The 19,960-nt window shown below is 43.8% G+C and overlaps 1 protein-coding gene across 1 annotated transcript in view; it reads left to right on the top strand.

Moving 5' to 3' along the window:
- The first annotated feature begins 4,238 nt into the window (after positions 1 to 4,238).
- Positions 4,239 to 19,960, top strand: part of gfpt2 (glutamine-fructose-6-phosphate transaminase 2) — a 51,265-nt gene continuing 35,543 nt past the window's right edge. The window contains exons 1-6 of the mRNA XM_080008383.1: positions 4,239 to 4,355; positions 5,055 to 5,177; positions 7,435 to 7,622; positions 7,788 to 7,893; positions 10,765 to 10,892; positions 16,083 to 16,234. Of these exons, the coding sequence (XP_079864509.1) occupies positions 5,150 to 5,177; positions 7,435 to 7,622; positions 7,788 to 7,893; positions 10,765 to 10,892; positions 16,083 to 16,234 (602 nt within the window). The 5' untranslated portion in view covers positions 4,239 to 4,355; positions 5,055 to 5,149. The remainder of the gene's footprint in view (positions 4,356 to 5,054; positions 5,178 to 7,434; positions 7,623 to 7,787; positions 7,894 to 10,764; positions 10,893 to 16,082; positions 16,235 to 19,960) is intronic.

Below are 19,960 nucleotides of genomic sequence, written 5' to 3'. Positions count from 1 at the left end.
GCAGAACAACATGACAACAGTTCTCATATATAATATAAAATATCATATATATATACATATATATATATATATATAACGTCTCATCACAAGTAATCAATATTACGTGTTCTCATTTCATGTTGTGTGTTTACGTTGTGATGTGATGTGTGATCATTAACAGATAGTCTGTGAAGTGTTATATCAAGTTGCTATTTTAGTATAAATATATATTTGTTTTTCATATTTGTTCGTCAGTACACCATTTTGTAACACGTTGTTCTAGTTATTTCACCGAGCCCTAACCCTTTGTTTCGCAAAATGTGCTTTTGCATTGTCGCACATAGTTTATATTTTTGTATCCTTGAACATTGAAGAATAAAAGTGTTATTTTTTTAACTTTATTGTGGCTTATTTTACTGTTAGTGTTTGCTGCCATGTAATGTAAACAGACATGTTATGATCAGTGAAGGTAGACCATACCCCAGGCTCAGGTCGGGGGAGGGGGGTCGGTATTGCGGGGTCGGGTCTTGGCCCCGTGGTCGGCGGGTTGGCACGCCGCTGGGGTCGCCCGCACCGTGGGCGTGGTGATGGGGCTTGCGTCTCCTTCTGCGTCTCTGGGGACCTGAGCCGGGCCAGGTGTGCTCGTTGTGGGCTCCCTATGTGGTCTCCTTCGGTGGGGGGCGGACTCCCGTCGTCGCACCTAGCTGCCCAGGTAACTGTTCTCTGTAGCTCTCAGTGCGCGGGCCAGGTTGTGGGCGGGCACCATCCGAACTCAAACTCAGTACATACACCACACAATAGGCCTAGGGGTTCAAGTTCAAGTTCAAGTTCAAGAGATTATTTGTTACATACATATACATATGGTCATACATATATGCAGTGAAATGTCATGACACCCGGTGATTATGCACAATAATTGCGGTACTGGTGTGGCGCGAGCTATCTGGGTGGGGATGTGGCAGGCGGCTGCGATCTTGCCCATCACGCTCCTGCCCTGACACGCTTCTCGTCTGTTCTGCAATTTTAATACCGCTCGTCTTACCTCAGAACACATACTCTCGCACATAAATCTGACTCCGATCAACACTCCACCAGACCAGGGTATGCGGGACAGGAGGGGTGCAAGTTATTCTAGTGAGAAGGGCGTCAACGGCACTCTTGGCATGGCCGGAGGGATGACCAATTGGCAGTCAGGACATGCGGCGCACCACTTGCATATATATTCCCAAATGCCGGGCCAATAGTAGCAGGCCACTATCCGCTGTGGTGTTTCATCGTGTCCGAGGTGACCGGCCATCTGGTTATGGTGAGCCGCCTGGAAGAGCATTCCCTGGCGGCTCTTCAGGATCAACAAATGGGTTATTTCCTCTCCTGACTAAGTGTCACGGCTCACTCAGTATAACATCTCCATTCACCAAAAAATATGGCTGAGTGAGCGTGGCATCTGGGTGCATCAATATGCTACCGATTTTAACTACCCCCTCACAGGCTCCGGTGGAAAACCTTCCACAGGGAAGGTCAAGGGGACCAGGGAAGATCCCCCTTGGGATTCCCCCATTCTGACCCGTTGCGCCCGCTGAAGACCCATCGTCACGGCGTGCCATGCAACACTCACATCTCCCTACAGACGGTGAAGGCACTCCCCCAGCCTCTCTCATCAGGGGTCCGCTCCATCCTCCCGGGGTCTTACGCTGGTGAGGACGCGCTCCAACTGGCAGCGGAGGAAGTCCCGCCCGTCTTCCAGGTCTGCGAGGCGCTTCCACAGCGGATCTGCTCCGGGGCCCCTTACGTTCGGCCCTTGCCCCTCCAGAGTCTCTGTTCATGCGCTGCTTATGGGAGTATCTGCCCACAGTTGTGGGTTTAGGGAGGGAGACAGAGTCTTCCTGGAACGGCATTGTCGACATGGCGAGAGTTTTTATGATAATGATGAACAGAAAGGCTATTGTATGAATAATAAACAATAACGATCGGTTTGGGCACAGGAGGTATGACGCGCCACTCTGGCCCCCAGTCGGCTGACGAGGCCGTGCGCCAATTCCTCTGTGCAAAACAGTACAATTCAGTACTACATCGTTGACAGTTTTTTCACATGTTTTGAGCAACGACCTTCGAACATGCATAATTTGTTGAGAAACGAATCACCGAATTCACTTGACAGAGACTCTTGGACTTTCCTTTTGTTTTTACAAATTCAATTCAAAAGCCAATATAAAAGTAACAACAAGTTGTAGATAGAAAACAAAGACCAAAATGACACATAGTATCTTGAATAAGGCAGAGCAAAACTAACACCAACCAAATAATAATGATTAAGAAAGGCATTGAAAAAAAAATCACAAACATTTTAAATAATAAAAATAATAATAATAATAATAATAATAATAATAATAATAGTAATAACAAAACATACACACATACACACACATACATACATACATACATACATACATACATGCATACATCATTATATATAATAATAACGATAATGGAAAATAAAAAAGCCATCCAAAACCGCCAAAAGATAAACTTGAAAGCATGAATAAACCAAAGCTCCGGGGGGAATGCCCTACACACAGACACACACACACACACACGTAAAGTTGTTTAGAATACGAAAGTTATGTGCCTGCTGGCATGCAAGCACAATATCATTTGCGGAAAATGGTTAATACTCAAACACAAAAACGTTTTTTATTTGTTGAGGTGTATTTATTTTCTCCACACAAGATAAGGGGTAATTACATTGCATATCTTTTTTAAATCGATCAAAATGGCATAAATAATGTCAAGAGTAGAAAATCAGCGGCGGCTAGGTTGCGTGTTCCATTTACAATCACAATAAACGCCACAACGGGAAAAAAAAAGATATTCCCTTCAATTGAGTTTTGCTTCCACTTAAAATGATGCTCACATTCATTAAAACAATAAAAAATAAAAAAATAAAAAGTAGGTTTTCTCGATGTAATATTTTTTCTTAATTTAACCGTTTTAAGTTGTAGAAAACGACAACATTTGGTTTTACAAGCCGAACCAATGACTAATCTGTATGACCCCCCCCCAGCGGAGGATTGCGATAACCAACACTTTTCAATAGTAACTGAATTTGAAGAGCAACAGACAACTCGTTTGCTTTTTCTTATCATCGTAAAGTTCATGGGTGATTGCGCAGTGGTAACGAATCGGCGCTTAGATTGGTTCCCTACAAGCCTCCATATTCACTATGCGTTCGGGGGCGCCGCCCGGGTACGCGTCCCCGGGGGAAACGGTCGACCTACGGGCCACCGAGGAAGCGCGACAGCTCTTACTGGCTTTGGGTGGAGGAAACGGGGAACGGGGCGTGCGGTGGAGCAGAGGTCGGCGCCGCAAGCCAAGCGTTTGTTTTGTTTTTGTTTTTAACGAGAGGAGAGGGAGCGTGGGGAAGAACAGAAGACGCAGGAATCCCCGGAGAAACGCGGCAGGGTGGACGGCTCCCCGTTCACCCGTTTACCCGTCTCCCCGTTCACCCGTTCACCCGTCTCCCCGCTTCCTACGCAGAACTTGGCACGGAGGTAAACGTAAATCGATCCGGTTGACTTTGCGACAGCGGCGCAAACAACAATGCCGCTCGGAAACGCGGAAAGTTGTCTCTGGCCCCGTGAACATGGAATAAATTAAAAAGGAAAGGAAAAACTTTTATCTTCGGAGGCTTTTTCAACTTGTGTCAAAATGTCAAGAACTTCCACTTTCGGACCGCCTCCTCCGTCGAGGGCGCAGGGGGGGGGGGGGTGCGCTCCGAACGGCTCGACCCGTTTGTGAGATTCGGTTCTCGGCGAGTCGTTTGGTGAAGGGATTCGTTCCGAGTTTCCACCCCGTCGTGCCGCTGATTCAGTGGGTGTTGCGCACGGACGGGCGGGCGGAAGAGTCGGGCCGGCCCCGAGTCGTGAAGAAAGAATCATTCACTTCTGTTGAAATAAAAATTTTAGAATTAGTTGGACGAGTGCAAACCGGATCGTCGCACATATTTCTGATTCAAATCCTTTCAACAATATTTATGACGTGGATCACAAAATCACAAAAATCTACTCCTGCCAGAATGATTTACGTGCAACGCATAAATTAGTCACGTTCCATGCGAATGGTGCCAAATGCCTTTATTTTAGTCTCCACTTTGTTGTTTCCCGTGTGTGCGTCACAGATTTACTCGCCCCGCACTCCTGAGTCTTGTGAGACGGTTCGCTCGCGACGAACGGGTCGTTGACGTTTCTCGCGCGTCACCGTGTTTACTCGCGCCAAAGCCCCGCGGACGAGGCGGCCGGTTCCAAAGACCTGCTGTGTTTCCAACTGCGCCGAGCCGCGACCGTGGAACGACAAATAGTCAGCGTTCACCGGGAAGTGAGGTGAGTCTGACACAGCACGCGCCGTGCGGATGGATGAACTAACACCCGATTTAAAATCACTTATTGCCCATTCAAGATGGAAATCATTTCATGCATAGACCCAGCCATTATTGTGGTGGAACGTTTCTATCTGTCTGTTTCTATTTGTGGAGGGTAGACTTGTTTTTATTATCTGTCAACAGTGCGTGAGCCTGCAGTCGGTGTCCCAAGTGCATGCTGTGTATTTTGCATTTATTCATTTTGCAAGTCACTACAGTAGATGACGATATGTTCAACGTGCTCCCTGACGCGAACCGTTTGACAGCTGTCTGCGAATGTTGTACTTCATTGAGACTTATCTCAGTGGAAATACGTAATAAAGCACCCCCCCCCCCCCCCCCCCCCCAAAAAAAATATATATCATCTGTTAAATTCCTGACAGCATGAAAACACACAGAGGTTCCTTTCCTTAGTATCTTTTCAAGCGGGAGCCTCTTAATGATATTTCTAACCTTTAATATTTTGGCTCTATGAGCGTGACTGGCTGGTAAGGTGATCTCCCTCCTGGTAACAGGAGTGCGGTTTCTATTTGGAGTGGAACGGCGTTGGAAGCAGCCCACACCACTGGCCCATGCTTGTTTGACTGGATCCATGCTGAGTGGGAGACCTATGAGCCAAGCTGCAGCTTAATGTTGTGAAATGTCACGTGATACTGTGCAGGTCTGGAGTCCAAAAGCGGGAGAGAGCTCTGCATACACGACACCGCTCGGGCGTCCGTTCCACACCGAGACGAGGCCGTCTGACCTGCCTGCAACATGTCCTCCACACGGGGAGACATTCCAGGTAACGTCAGCACCCCTGATCTGTTTTGGTCTTCCCTGAGGATGAAGAGGCTGATGTAATGAAATGATAATGACCAGACAGAAAGGACACGGCTATAACGTGTTTGGGTCAGAGGGGGAGGAATTGAAAAGGGATACGATGATGATGATGGTGATGTTGGTGTAAAGTAGGAAGTGTATGAATAACTGGCAGATTATATAATAGTGGATATACACACATCAGCCACAACATTAAAACCTACCACTGATAACCACTAATATTGTGTCGCTCCCATCGTGCTGCCAAAACAGCTCTGACCCGTGGAGGCATGGACTCCACAAGACCTCTGAAGGTGTCCTGTGGTATCTGGCACCAGGACGTTAGCAGCAGATCCTTTAAGTCCTGGAAGTTGTGAGGTGGGGCCTCCATGGATCAGGCTTGCTGTTCCAGCACATCCAACAGATGCTCCATCGGGTTGGACCCTAACCCCGCCCACATGACGTAGAGGAAAACATGATTCAGACCAGACACCTTCTTCCATTGCTCCATGGTCCAGTTCTGATGCTCACGTGTCCATTGTAGGTGCTTTTGGTGGTGGACAGGGGTCAGCATGGACACTCTGAGTGGTCTGCAGCTACACAGCTCCATACGCAGCAAGCTGTGATGCACTGTGTGTTCTGACACCTTTCTATCATAGCAGCATTAACTTTTTTAGCGGTTTGTGCTACAGAAGCTCTTCTGTGTGAGCCTTGGGCGTTCATGACCCTGTTCACCGGTTGTCCCTCCTTGGACCCTTTCTTAAGTACTAACCACTGCATACCGGGAACACCCCACAAGACCTGCTGTTTTGGAGATGCTCTGACCCAGTCGTCTAGCCATCACAATTTGTTTTTTGGCAAAGTGGCTCAGATCCTTACGCTTGCCCGTTTTTCCTGCTTCCAACACATCAACTTCAAGAACTGACTGTTCACTTGCTGCCTAATATATCCCATCCCTTGACAGGGGCCATTGGAACGAGATGAGCAATATTACTCACTTCCCCTGTCAGTGGTTTTAATGTTGTGGCTGATCAGTGTATACTGTTATTGAAAGTAGAAAGAAGGAACACCAAATAAACTCCAAATGGAATGGAATAAACACCAAAGGAACTCCATATAAAAATAGCACCAGTGTATATTTCCTCTTTGTCACTTCTGCACTTTTTAATGAGAAAGCATTCGACAATATTGCTCACTACTACTTACTAGTGGTGTCATGATTCTCCAAATCCACAATTCAATTTGACTTTCGATTTAAAGTTCACGTTCGGATTTTCGATTTCAACACGTGTATTTTATTTTATTTAGCGCTGAGGGCTATGCCATTGTTAGACTATCGAGTCTTGATTTGTCAATTAGTAACTTTTATTTGAATAATAACAATTATAAAATAAAGCTGCAGGCAGCAATACACAGGGTCCAGTTTAGTAGATTTAGGTACGTATTTACGGGTTCTGTGAAATGCAGCACAAGTTAGAAAATGTACAAACACCTTGGACTTATGTCTGCCTGGCTGGACCCCTTATAATAATAAAAATATCAGAATATTAAAACAACACACCTAGTTAAGAGCTTCATCAAAACTAGACTTGAGAATAATAACTAACTTACTACACTACTTTTAAGTAACGCACCAAAATAAGCGCATAAAAATGGATGCTGTTTTTGCCAAAGGGGAACGCTGGTAGTAAAATGCAAATTACTACCTGTGACTTGTGTTGTACTTGTACTAAAATGTGATCGGTTCAGTAGTCAACTCTCACCTTATGCGTCTGCGTGTCCGCCATATTGGAGCCGTCGAGATCGGCTGGTGGGCAGGCGCAGTGGGCGGTTCGGCGGACCCCCCCCTGTGGAGCAGACCGCAGCTCGCCCAACTCCGAACCAAATTTCATGAAAGTCGGTTCAGAGCCGGGCGAGCCGCAGCCGACTCTGTGTGAGGGTCCGCACCGCCCAGCGCGCACTGCATTTGTATTCCGGCAGATCTTGACCGCCCCAATATGGCAACCATATTGGACAATGTCACCCGCCAAAATATGGGGAGAATGACAAACCCGCCTGTGATTTCGAAGTTTGAAATGAAAAAATCATTTCGATTGATTTTGGATTTTTCAAATCAGAATCCTGACACCCTACTCCTGACGGTAGATAAGGTTCGAGGAACGCACGAAAGCACCTGTATCACCCTGTATCGTGTACAATGAACAAAACCGGTGAACTCAAACAACTGTCCCACCGCTTAGCGCTGGAGTCCGGCTTGCCAACGGGGCTTTTCACCGGCCTGTCCTCCCCCATCGGAATTTCCCGTCGCGCCTTCAGCTATGACCAGAGCCTGGACGCCCCGCTGCACTCGCCGCCGCCGGACCTGAGCGTCAACATCTTATGGAAGGACCCCGTTATCCCCCATCACAGGTTCACGACCATTACCGAGGTACACACACGTTTAGCTCTAGCTCGACTGGTTCTGAAGACGCCCTTAGGCGCCATCGTCTCTTGTCTCTCGTGCACCTCGCCATGTCATCCCATCCACTTTTTTTCGCTCTGTTACGTGACTGGTTTATAAATAAATCCTGAGTGTGCGAACTTGTGTGAGCAGGAGGATGGGAGCGACGGTGCCCGGGTAGCTTTTGAGACAGCTGCTGTGCCCAAGTCCCCTGTGGTGAAAACCAGAGCCACCACCTTGATGAGCTCGCTCATGATCCGTAAGCAAAATATAGCAAACACACCTCGACCGCAAATGAGCTGCACCGGCTGGCAAATGTGAAAAGTGGTGAATTGTGGTTAAAAGTGGTTATTGCATAAATATTTTGATTATGACATGCCACCAGTTTGCTATAACGTGCAGCCGGCCGGTCGTCATCGCAAACGAACCCCCCGACTGGGTGATCAGATCCTGCATCAGACTGAAGAGGGTTAGTTTGCGATAATGACCGGCTGGCTACCCCTTATCCCGCTTATTACATGGCTACTTACTAAGTAAAAGAATTTTGATTTGAAATAATTTTCTTACTCGTACGCCCAGTTTACGAGCGTACGCAAAAAAAAATTACTCCACAACAATGTACTACTCACTACTGAACTACTCACCCTACAAAAAAGACTTGAAATGTGAAACTGGACATTTCCACGAGTCTTCCACCATTATTCAGAAATGACTGGCCGCTGATTGTCGCTATTGACCAATCATAATCGAGTATTCCACAGAGCCGCATAGTAATATGACATGTTATTACGTGGCATATTATTTTGGGGATGCTAAACTGTGTGCACCAGTACACTGTGTGCTGTCTATCAGGGGTCATGAATAGGGTACAGGACACTGAGGTGGGACTGCGCGGCTTTTTGTGGCCGCTAAACCTGCGCAAATAACACAACGAGAAAGCGTCTCATTCTCAAAGCACCCGCAAAGGGTGAAATGCACGGCTAACTGAACCGCCACACAAATAGCGTCTTGGTGCGTCGGTGCTATTGCCACGTATTTAAACTAGGTATTATTCATACATTTGGCGCAAAATTGGCTGCGTTCGGTGCAAATGAGCCTCGTCGTAAAAAACATCCAATTCACAAACACAACAACAATATGGAATGCCATTTGAGTCAATATTATTTAAATGAATTAATAAATATGATTATGAAATAAAAGTGCCATGAAATAAATAAATATGGCAATAAATATCTAAATATCTTTATAAATTTAAATATAGTTCAATACATACATAAATATTTTTTATTTTAAAAAGGACATTTTTCAAAAGACTATTTTTCTTTATTTTACAGGGCTTTTATTTCATCATTTCACATTTATTTATTTAAGGGGACATTTATTTCATAATGCCACTTTTATTTATTTCATGGCAGTTTTATTTCAGGATGCCATTTTTATTTATTTCATGGCACTATAATTCCACATTTTCAATCCTTAAATGCAAACGAATGGGGCGTGGTTAATGGGCCATGGTTCTGACAGAAGTGGGCCGACAACTCCCACTGCCGGGGAACAGACTTTGCACCCGGGACCCAGATGTGGGTATACTGTCCGAAAAGAAAGAAGGGGCTGGCCCTTGCACGTGCTGGAACATCTGTCAGACGTGGTGTACAGGGTGTGGTTGGTCAAGCGGAACCGGGTGTTGGCCCTCCACCGTGGCCCGCTCCCGCTTCCTACCGGCCGCTGGCTCCAAACAAGGTGGTATCGGGAGCTGAAGCCAACAGCAGCGCTGGTGTTCCCCGTGTCTGAATCTGTGAGATAACCTGCACCATTCATTTCAATTAGGGATTGGAAATGTGACATTATGAAATAAAAGTGCCATGAAATGAATAACAACGACCTTTCTAAAATAAAAAAAATGATTTATTTATTGAATTATATTTACTCATTTATATGTTTATATTTACATGCATTTATATATGTATTGCCTCATTTATTTATTTCAGGATATTTATCTATTTATTTATTTGTTTGTTTGTTTGTTTGTTTGTTTATCTATTTATTTATTTATTTATTTAATACTGACTGAAATGGTGTTCTATATACTAATAGCCACACGCAGTTAGAGTGAAATTATTATTACCGTCTGCTGAGAGCTTGTGGTAACTGCATGGAGACCAAAAAAAGGGGTCCTGTGCACGATCGTCTGCAGAGACCTGGTGCAATTGAAGCGCATTTATAAGGGTGGTCACGGCCAGACTTTCCAGTGATCTGTAAATAATATTTTGACATTATTATTATAATAGGTATAGCTGTCACAGCATCCAAAGGTAGCGATGCCTTGAACGGGCAGCAGTCCGTGGTCGTTTTTGAAATGCTCAAAAAGCAGCTTGTTGAAACTTTGAATAATTGATCGTACGAAACGGGCATTAGAAATGTTGACAAAAATGGTTCCATAATTCTGATTAAACTCAAGAGATATTAAAAAAAACACTTAAAAGTTATTGGGAATAGTGATAAAGTGTTTAAAACTGGCATTGAACCACAGATGGAATCGAACCTCATGGGACCATGGACAGTGGCCGGGAGCCGGGAGTGGGGCCCCTGCATCCAAAAGGCTGCGGCCCACTGAAAAAATTAACTTTGGGCTAGAGTAAAATATATCAAATTTACTGTTATAATTTCTACATTGTAATATCAAGATTCAGTGAGCACTAGAATTTCTTAAGTAAAACATTTAATATTTACACATTTTATTTATGTAATAAATGAACTGTGCAGGAAGAGAATGTTTTATTATAGATTTACTCATACTATTTAAATGTTTTATAGTCACTGCACATAAACCTAAAAATACTAAGTACATTTTAATCTAAAAGTATAGCTTGTTTGAATCCACGCATCCCGCAGATCCCAAATCAGACGCAAAACAAGGGCAAATTGCACTCAGCAGCAAAACTTTATGGCCGTGTTTGCGCCGTCATATCATTAGCGCAATATCTTTTGTGAATCGGACGTTGAGACGGTGCAGGTGATGCGGAATTCATGGTGCTATCAGCGGCCGCAGTCCATTCTTTGTGAATTCGCCCCTCAGCTTGGTTCGGGGCTCACTGTATTCCCCCTTCTCCCCCGGTCCCTCCTGCCACAGGGCAGAGTCAGGAGAGCCTGCAGAAGTTCGAGCACCAGACGGGTCTGACGGACACTGTATACTCTCCACACAAGGGTTTGTCTGCGGAGGGGACCCGCTACCACTGCCTGGCTGAGGGAACGCTGCCGGTGAGTACCACGGCACCCCTAAAGCGGCGGGCGCCGACGAGGTTAAATTCTACTGAAGGGCTACTGAGGTACAACTCGAACGTGTTTTTTGAGCTCTGAACTGAAATGACGTTGGACTGTATTCCAATGAAACCCATCAGTCCTCGTGCAAATGTGATCAGTTGGGCGTCACAGGTAATGAATGTCCCTCACCGCCATCTACTGGTTGTAATCAGCACAAAGCGTGCTGGGAGGGTGATGACAGATTCGTACTTTGAGTGGCTCTCTTGTCATGAAGGATAGAAAAAAAAAAGGTGTTTTTTTTCAGAGGGCAGGGGGCAAGAAAGTGGGTCCAATACCCACGGCGGTGGGTGTTTTCCAAAATTGTGCAGTGGGAGTGGAGTGAGGCTCGAACCAGAGGGTGATAATACTAACACACAAACAGGGTGAAGCCCTTTCGCCCTTTGCTCTCCAGCTACGTCAGCGCCAACATGTTCACCTTGTCGGTGGTGGTGAAATCAGAGAGACCCAGAGCTCAAAAATTTAGAATAATGCATTTCCCTCGAAAAAAACAAACAAACAAAAAAAAAACAACATAAAGCAATCAGAAAAAAAACAAAAACGTGTGCCAATGCCAATGCAGAGTCAAATGCAACTGCAGACGCAGATTGGGGAGAATAAACAATTGAAGGTCACTGAATGTTGGGATTTTGACGTACACTGCACATCTCATCAATGTGTGTTGTGTTTGTGATGTCAAACTGCCCCCCGCCCCCTATAACCCACCCCCTCAGAATCCAATGAGGCTGCGCTCACTCTCACCCAGTGCCCATTGAACTGGGCCACAGGGCCAACACCTTTGTTTTGTCGTGGCAAAAGTGAATGATATTCATTGAAATCAGTACAGTAAATAGAGCGTGATGGGTGGTTTAAGAGCTCCGTGCTGGGGAGTAATAAAGTTCAAGTACTTAATGATATTCGGTTTTGGAGACTTTGGACTTTCCCTCCGCTACATCCCAAAGCAAATATCAGAACTTTCTGTCACAGTGGGCTTACTTTAGTTTTTTTGTTTTTATCTTTTCTTTTTATATTTGTATATATGTGTAAATTGTAATGTAATCAGGGTATGCATGAGCACCCATCGGCAGGAAAATGTCACACCCAATACAACAATAAAATAAGTTGTGGAAATAGCACCGTAAACTATTTTTTTAATTTATAACCTGACATTTGTAGAGGCGGTGCTTTTAAAATTAGATGTTTTTTCAAGGGGAGCGGGTCCTTTGTTGTGTCTTATTTATGGATCAATGCTTTTCGGGGACAGCGTGGTAAACAAATTACGTAATTGTTGCGGCGTCGGTTCTAGATTGGAGCCGTGGCTTGCTACGCGTTGCTAGGCAACGCCCTTGGATGAGACGAGAGCCGTGGTTGGTCGAAACGGACCAATCCGGAAGCGTCTAACGTACGGGGGCCGCATCTCTGAGGCCCGCATTCGGTCTTGTTTGGAATCCGTGTTGTCGACAACTGTGCATTAAAATCAATAAAAACTGTCAGCGCGTCAAAAATGGGTAAAAGAATCATACGGACGGGACTGGGAAGTCAAATAACTCGCATTATTAAAAGGTAGGCCGTCGAATGCTCCGTGCTCAACCCTCACATTTGTGCTGCTTTTGTTTCGAGCCGTTTCCTCTCGGCGAGCTGGAAGTGCTAGCTGGCTAACCAGCGCTGTTTGTTTTTATGGCCTTTGGTCCGTTAGCTTCTTTATTAGCCCCTGAGCTAACGCCATCACTCGTGCTTTACACTATTGTCAACACAGCAGATGGTCAAACGTATTAGTTTCAATGACCCCCCCCCCCAACACTATAACGTCTGCATTGGTGTTAGCTGCGCTAGCGTTGTTTTGGAGGCCAGCGCAACGCCGCCGGTCGAGGTGATGCTGGAGTAGGCTTCTGTTTGCGGCCTAGTAAGTTTTCCTTTCGGTGTGGAACTTGGAGCTCGTTGTGGTCACGGAGGTGGTGGATCGGTGCAGCCCGAGTACAATGTTGTGGAGGTTCACGGCCCGTTCATCGTGTCCGGGGGAGATTAGTATGTATGTACATTTGTGTACACACACACACACAACAAAATTAAATTATTGTGTATGCTGTATATAGCTTTGTATTTTATTTTTTTTATTACTTTTACGCCTGTTTTTAATTTACTCTAATTTCCTTTTTTTTTACTATTTCTTTCCATTTGTTCTGTGCCCGGCACAGTCTCTGTAGTTTGCCCCAAAAAAAAAAAAAAAAGCATTTCACTGCATGTTGTATGTCGAGTGAAATATGCATGACGAATACATGTTTAGGATCTTTAAATCTTGAATAGAATTAGCAGTGGACCATACTGTTACCTCCGCTCCAACTGTGAAATGTTTTACTATTTTATTTTTCATATCCACTACTTATTTATAACCCAGTGTACATATAGTGCCCATACAGCATATCTCTATGCATACATGTACTATTTCCTGCCTTACATTTGTGATCATTGATAGAGGTTTATTCTTTATTTTTAGGTTGTCTGTTGGTATTTTGTTTTTCACTTGTACGTTTTCGTATCGGGCCGGCTGGTTTTATTTTTATGACTTTATTATGTTACTTTACTGTGCCTAGATTTGTTCTGACGTGGCTGCTGACACTGCAGTTTCCCTCCGTAGATGAATCAGGTTTTTTTTTTGCCAGGTACATTTACGGGGAATATCTTCTGGTGACATTTGGTTCACTCCAGTACAGATCTCTCTCTTGAGATCTGTACTGGATTCCCCCCCCCCCCCAAGGTATAAAGTAATGCACTGGGACTAAGCACTTTGATCGCTGCTCCAAGCACCATGCATGCCAGCCATGAAATGCCAGCTGAGATGTATGTATTTTAATGACAGAAATCAATAAGTACAATACCGTACATTTATTGGGTATTTAAACTACATCCCTCAGCTTGGACCAGATGCTATGACCTGTGATTCTGTAACCCCTCCCTCTCCTCTCACTCAACATCTGCTGATAGGCAGCACACTGAGCGCGGCGGTTCTTTATTATCCACAGAGGTGTAACACTGTATTGTTAGGTAAAATGGGAAGTGGGAGAGTTGTAATGAAGCACAAAAATGTGACCGTGATGTTAACATTATAAAACATGAGATGTACCGTTCGGTCGAATTGGGCCGGATTTAACCGGCCCATCACTGTCAGATAGATTTTTCCGATTCTGCGCCGGTCACATGCACGGCCAATACTGTGCTCATGTACAGTACTCTTCCTCATAAAAATGCTCTTATACTCAAACTCGATACCAACATATTGTAACGTAGTTGTGTAGTAGTTTGACGCTCAAAAGAGAGCGAAAGAAAGAACATCAGCCGTTAAGCTATACCTCAAGGTAAACAAAGAAGATTAGATAATGTATTTGTCGCCTGACAATATTCCATAATTGCGCTGACTGCATATATATCACTGTCATAGCAGCGGAGCTCCGCTCGTGATAAAGTTTTTGGCTGTTTTGTTTTTTTTCAAATTTTGAGACTCGTTTCGTGACAAGTGACTCAGTAAAACGAGTCATTCGATTTGATTCACTTGGTTTAACACGCGGTGAGTGAAGGAGGACTTCCAGTGAATGCATGTTATACTGAAATTTGGTGACAGTCCCATATTCTATTCTATTGAAACGCATGTTCTATTTTTGTTCCGTGGTGAATAATAAACAATACCAAACACAGTGTCAGAATCAGCAATCTCACTATTGTGGTAACTAAAAAAAATTGCCGGGTAGTCCGTATGTGCAGCTGTCCTATCATGTCAGCATGATTAGATCACGTGATGTATTCGTCATCAATGTACAGCGGATTGGAAATGGGAATCTGCAGGTCAGCTTTAAATAAAATAATTATAATCAGGAATCTGGCCAAGAAACTTGCAATCGTTGCACCTCTAGTTGGTCAATATGTTGGGTAACTTTACGAGATGATCTATTTCAATGGGTATATCAAATTATATTTATTTGTATACTGTTTGTAGTTAGCCGTAGTATCTCGGATACAACGTGATGAGCCTCTTTACGAGACGGCTATGATGTGAATAACTGATGGTCATTGAGCTGCAGTGACTCAAAAAGCCACGTAGACTCGTGGTTACACTGTTTTGGTACTCAAAATTTTCCCCAGTTGGCAGGTCTGCTTTCTAGTGACGTATGAGGAGCTGCAGTGGCCTTCAGGTGCCGGGGGGGCCAAGTCCGTTCCGTAGATTCTACACACTGCACCTTAAAGTAGTAACTTTGTATTGGTAGTCTTCGCTTAATGTGGGGAGGCGACCAAGAAACCTGCTTGGCTTAGTTATTTGTTTTGTTCAATGGCATACTTGCTGAACATGGTTGTTTAATCATCTATTTTTGCCACACAATGCCATAGAATAGACTTTGACCAAGGTCCATATGGTTTGTTTGGCACTAAGGGATGGAGGATCTGGCCCTTTTCTTTTTTTATGTACCTCTTGTCGGACAGCCCCCAACACACAAACATACATAAAGATGAATTATTTTTATTCTTACTTAAATGTTTTCTTTGGCTGCAGATTCCAAACACTGCTAGCCTTTGGATTGTTTGTTTTCATGCTTCCTTCCTTTTACTAACAAGACCACTATCAATCAGTCCAAATCATCTGGCTTTTGTTTGTCTTGCAAAGGAATCTCTTTCTATTCAAATCAGATGTCACTAGAACGGATACTCGGGTATCACTACTTTTGGTTTAAACAGCGCCATTGGTCTGTGGTCAACTCATATTTATCAATTCTAAATTACAGTCATTTCTGAAGCTAACTGTAGCTGCTTTCCAACTAATAGTCTGTCAACATGTCAGCAAATTTTCACTACTAGGTTGCACTTTTTTTTTTACCTAATGCCAGCACTGGTTAATATGGTTAGCCAAAGTTGCTTGAAGGTAATATGCATTTTATTTAATTAGGCCTCATATAACCACTCTAGTTTTTGTTCATATAAGGTTTTTTTGATGAATACTAAAATAATTTTTTATACACTTAATTGAGTGACAATCAATGGGATAGCCCTCGTATTTGTCTCAGCTACCAGATTTCTGCTGTTGTGGCATGCTTGGTATTATTGGTAATACATACGCTGTGGCTTGAATTTTGACCCTTGCATGCTCTGTTTTGTCTTTTGCTGTAGAAGTTGAGAATGCCAAGTGGGGACTTCAAGGAAGACAGGCTTACAACATCAGCTCAATCCACCCCTTGTGGCACCCCTTCAGTCACCCCCAGTGTCACCCCTTCAGTCACCCCCTGCGTCAGTCCCCACGCATCACCTTCAGTCAGTCGCAGGTGAGCATGTACTACTGCAAATAGCCGATGTTTCATTTCTGCAACTGCAGCGTGTTGAGACCGTCACATTGATTGAAGGTGCCGGTCTGTGTGTGTTTTCAGGTTCTTCATTCACTTAAATGACTCTTTGGAGTCACTTCATAGCAAATGATTGTAAATCGCTTTGGGCAGGACAAACATCTGCTAACTGATGTTATCTAACTGTATAATAGGGCTGTCAAACCATGGTTCAGTATTGCTATGCTCTTGTATTGCGGTAATGCTATTCGCATTGTAAAAATAAATTGTCTTTCAGCAGAATTTTAGTTTAATATAAGAATGTACGTACATACATCCACATTAGAGCTGAATGATTAATCTAATTCAAACCGACGTCGGAACATAATATGACAATTTTTAAATCAGTGCCATTTTAAAAATAAATAAGTAAATAAAAATATATATGTAACATCATCTAAAGCTGTGATGCTCAACCCACAGCCCGCGATCCACACGAGTCTCTTTTATGACTAGTTGCGTCGCTTAACACTGTTATTTAAAAGGGGGGGATTCTAAAGGAATATTTAAATTAATTTTGTCTGAGACACTGTCCGCAGCATTTGAAACTGAATTTCCCATAGACACATCAACCTGTGATGGCTTCGAGAGAGAAGACATCTATAGAATCTGTTTCCTGGTGCTGATCCATGATCTGTTTATTGAGTGATCAATGGCTGATTATCTGGTTTCCACTGGCAATCCAACCATGCCATGTGAGACCACCGTGTCCAAATCATCCATTGGCTGTCATGCGACAAGCTCCCTGCCATCAACAAATAGGGGAAAAAAACAACTCATTTCAATCCACGTTATTTTAATTTAAGCCATTTCGCTTATTTTAAGTGCGATATTCCAGGGAACACGGCATAAACCGCTGCAGGTACAGCAGACGTGTGCAGTAGAGCCGGCTCGTCACTTTGTCTACGTACCTTGCAGTTTGCTGTATACATTTGTACATAATTCTTGTATACTAATACATTATACATGTGGTTGCCATGGTAATAACATTGTTATAATATGGTAATTATAAATTGCAATTATTGCATACATCATGTTTTTCATTCCTTAATAAGATATTACGAGTAGCCTTATTTTAAAATGCATAATGGTTTGATGGAGGAAAGGGACATTTTAGAAATTGACTCTTGCAAAAATATTTAATGTGAATGTGGCTCCTGAGCTGGTCCACTGCTATAGAATGATTGTTTTTGTTTAGTGAATAATACAGAAGATAAGGAACTTAAAAAATACAGCATACTAAATTGTCTTGGGCAATTGTACAAAATTCCGATGGCTGGCGCTCATGCGTGGGGTTCACACGCGTATAGAACGTAATGTGGCAAATGCTGACTCCCCATTCCAGAAGTGCAGGATTTATTATTAACAAGTAAAGTATTTACACAAACATTAATATTACTAAATTTAAGTCCCAAAGTAGCGGGGAGATGTGCCTGAGCACCTGCCGCATGGACCCCACGGTGCCCTTCTTATCGTGTATTTTTTATTAATTTTTTAATGTTAATGGGTATCGAAGTAGCACATGCACCTGCCCCTCAAAGTCTCTGTACAAGACCGTAGCAGGGAAGTGAGACCTGATCACCAGTGGTTACTCGACTGCTCTGAGCAGAGAGGGCGAGAGCCTCCCCCGCCCCCTCCGCTCCAGTTTCAGAACACTGTAAACTACACTTACACCGTTTCAATGCTCAGATTTCTCCTACCACATTTATAAAAAATAAAAAAAATTGTCTCCCTCAATGTCAGTCGCGATCGATGGAGTTAATCTCCGATAAACTGAGTCGATAAACGACTAAATTGTAAGTCTGCTCAAGCCTAACACTAGATCACAATTGCAATATTGGTCCTAAAAAAAAAAAAAAAAAAATCGAAATTTGATTATTTTCCCAAGTTGTTCAGCCCTAGTCCACATACAGTACATCCTCTTTGTGCAAACAATTAAATGAGCTATGTCGTCATCTCTCTCCGGCGTCTCGGCACCACCCCTGCCCCCAACATGTGAATAAGTGGCATCACTGCATTTCACTGTCAACACCGAGGCCAAAGCAGGCATGAATGACCGCTTTAATTGCGAGGATTACCAGCTGCCCGCCAAGCGGCAATACATTGACTCGAGATGCACTAATTTATCGGCCGTACATCAGTATCGGCTGATACTCCCCTTGTTGACTGCCATCGGCAAATAAGATGACATCCACCGATGGCAGTGGCCGATGTTTATCTATTGTGTTGCATCGCAACATAGGCAGCCGCGTGGGGGGGGGGGTGAGATCTGGGCACAATTTGTGCACCTGTCTCCCCCTCCGCTGGTACTGAAGGTGCATACAGCACGGCGATGGGGCGCCCGTGCTCCAACAGCGTCAACCCAGGCGTGATCGGCGTGCCTAAACTAAAGTGTTTTACTGTTAGACGTTTAACCTCAGACGCTTATTTTGTTTTACTGTTTCCTTATGGAACGAAACAAGCACCGGGTGTAATGGACACTGGAACAGGATAATGGCACGGGGGACGCAAGGGGGAGGTACAATAACAAAACAAGCGTGGCAAGATGTTACTGTGGTGAAGAACGTTTGTCATGTGAAAGGTTGTTTCATACATTTGTATGATTGAATTTGTGCTCATTCACAGTCAGTGAGATGAAGAGCTGAAAGACTACAACAGTTCAGTTATTTTTTTTTTTTTAATCATGATTTGTTTTCCTGGCACAAAAGGGGAAATAAATTAAAAACAAAAAACAAACAAAAGCATCAACTACCATATTCTTATTTTAAAAATCCGTATCGGCCCAGAATTTCACAACCGGTGTATCCCTAACATTGACCCATTTTATCTGCAAAGAAATGCGGCCGATAACATCTCAACATTCAAGATTTTATCCGTTAGCTTGAGCCGAGGTACACGACCCCAGCTTACCCAACCATCACTGACGGAGTTGAAATGTCCGTTAGTTCAGCGGCTTTGCCCGGTGGTTGGGTGCATTTGCCGCTGGCCTGTGAGAACGCAGGCATGAATTAATTTTTTTGTTCGTCTTTCCCAGAAGGGATCTGCTCTGCAGTGGAGCAGCAGCAAGAAACGGAGTAAATTGAATCAAAACCCAATTTTTGTTTGCTTTGTTTGGAGAAAAGATCGGCGCTGCAGAGCTGTTCCGCAGCGGAATAGATATTCAAACCGATGTTTTTTCAGGAGGAAAATTAAAACGTTATTTATTTATTTTTTTGGCCAATGTTGACAGCCCTACCATATGACAGTATTATTTCCCCTACAGTTACAGTTCTCATTGTGGGGTTTAAGAGGTTCCTGGGGTCACCAGCAATGTCATACATATCATTAAACGTTTATCTTCTCCAAGAATGACAGTTTTTGTGACACAGACGCGAAATATATCAAAACGACCAGCTCGACCGCAAATTGCTATTACTTTATGGAAAGTTTTGGCTAATGGTTTATGAAGTAATATACATACACTTTTTAAAATGCTCTCATTAAATACGCTTTTTCTGCCGACGTCTATGCCGCACTCCTAAAACTGAGCACGAGGGAAACAGTCGTCATGGAAATGCATATGATGCTATTAGGGGAATTCCTCACATGGTCCTGCCCCGCAGGAGCTGCGAACAGGTGGGCACGTCTTGAGCCTTTGTGATGTCACAACTCTCCCGCTATAAAGATGAG

The sequence above is a fragment of the Zeus faber genome, assembly GCF_960531495.2.
Source record: "Zeus faber genome assembly, chromosome: 10".
NCBI classification, from domain to species: domain Eukaryota; kingdom Metazoa; phylum Chordata; class Actinopteri; order Zeiformes; family Zeidae; genus Zeus; species Zeus faber.
Note: the sequence above shows the minus strand (reverse complement) of the source record. Positions and strands in the feature narration are given on the sequence as shown.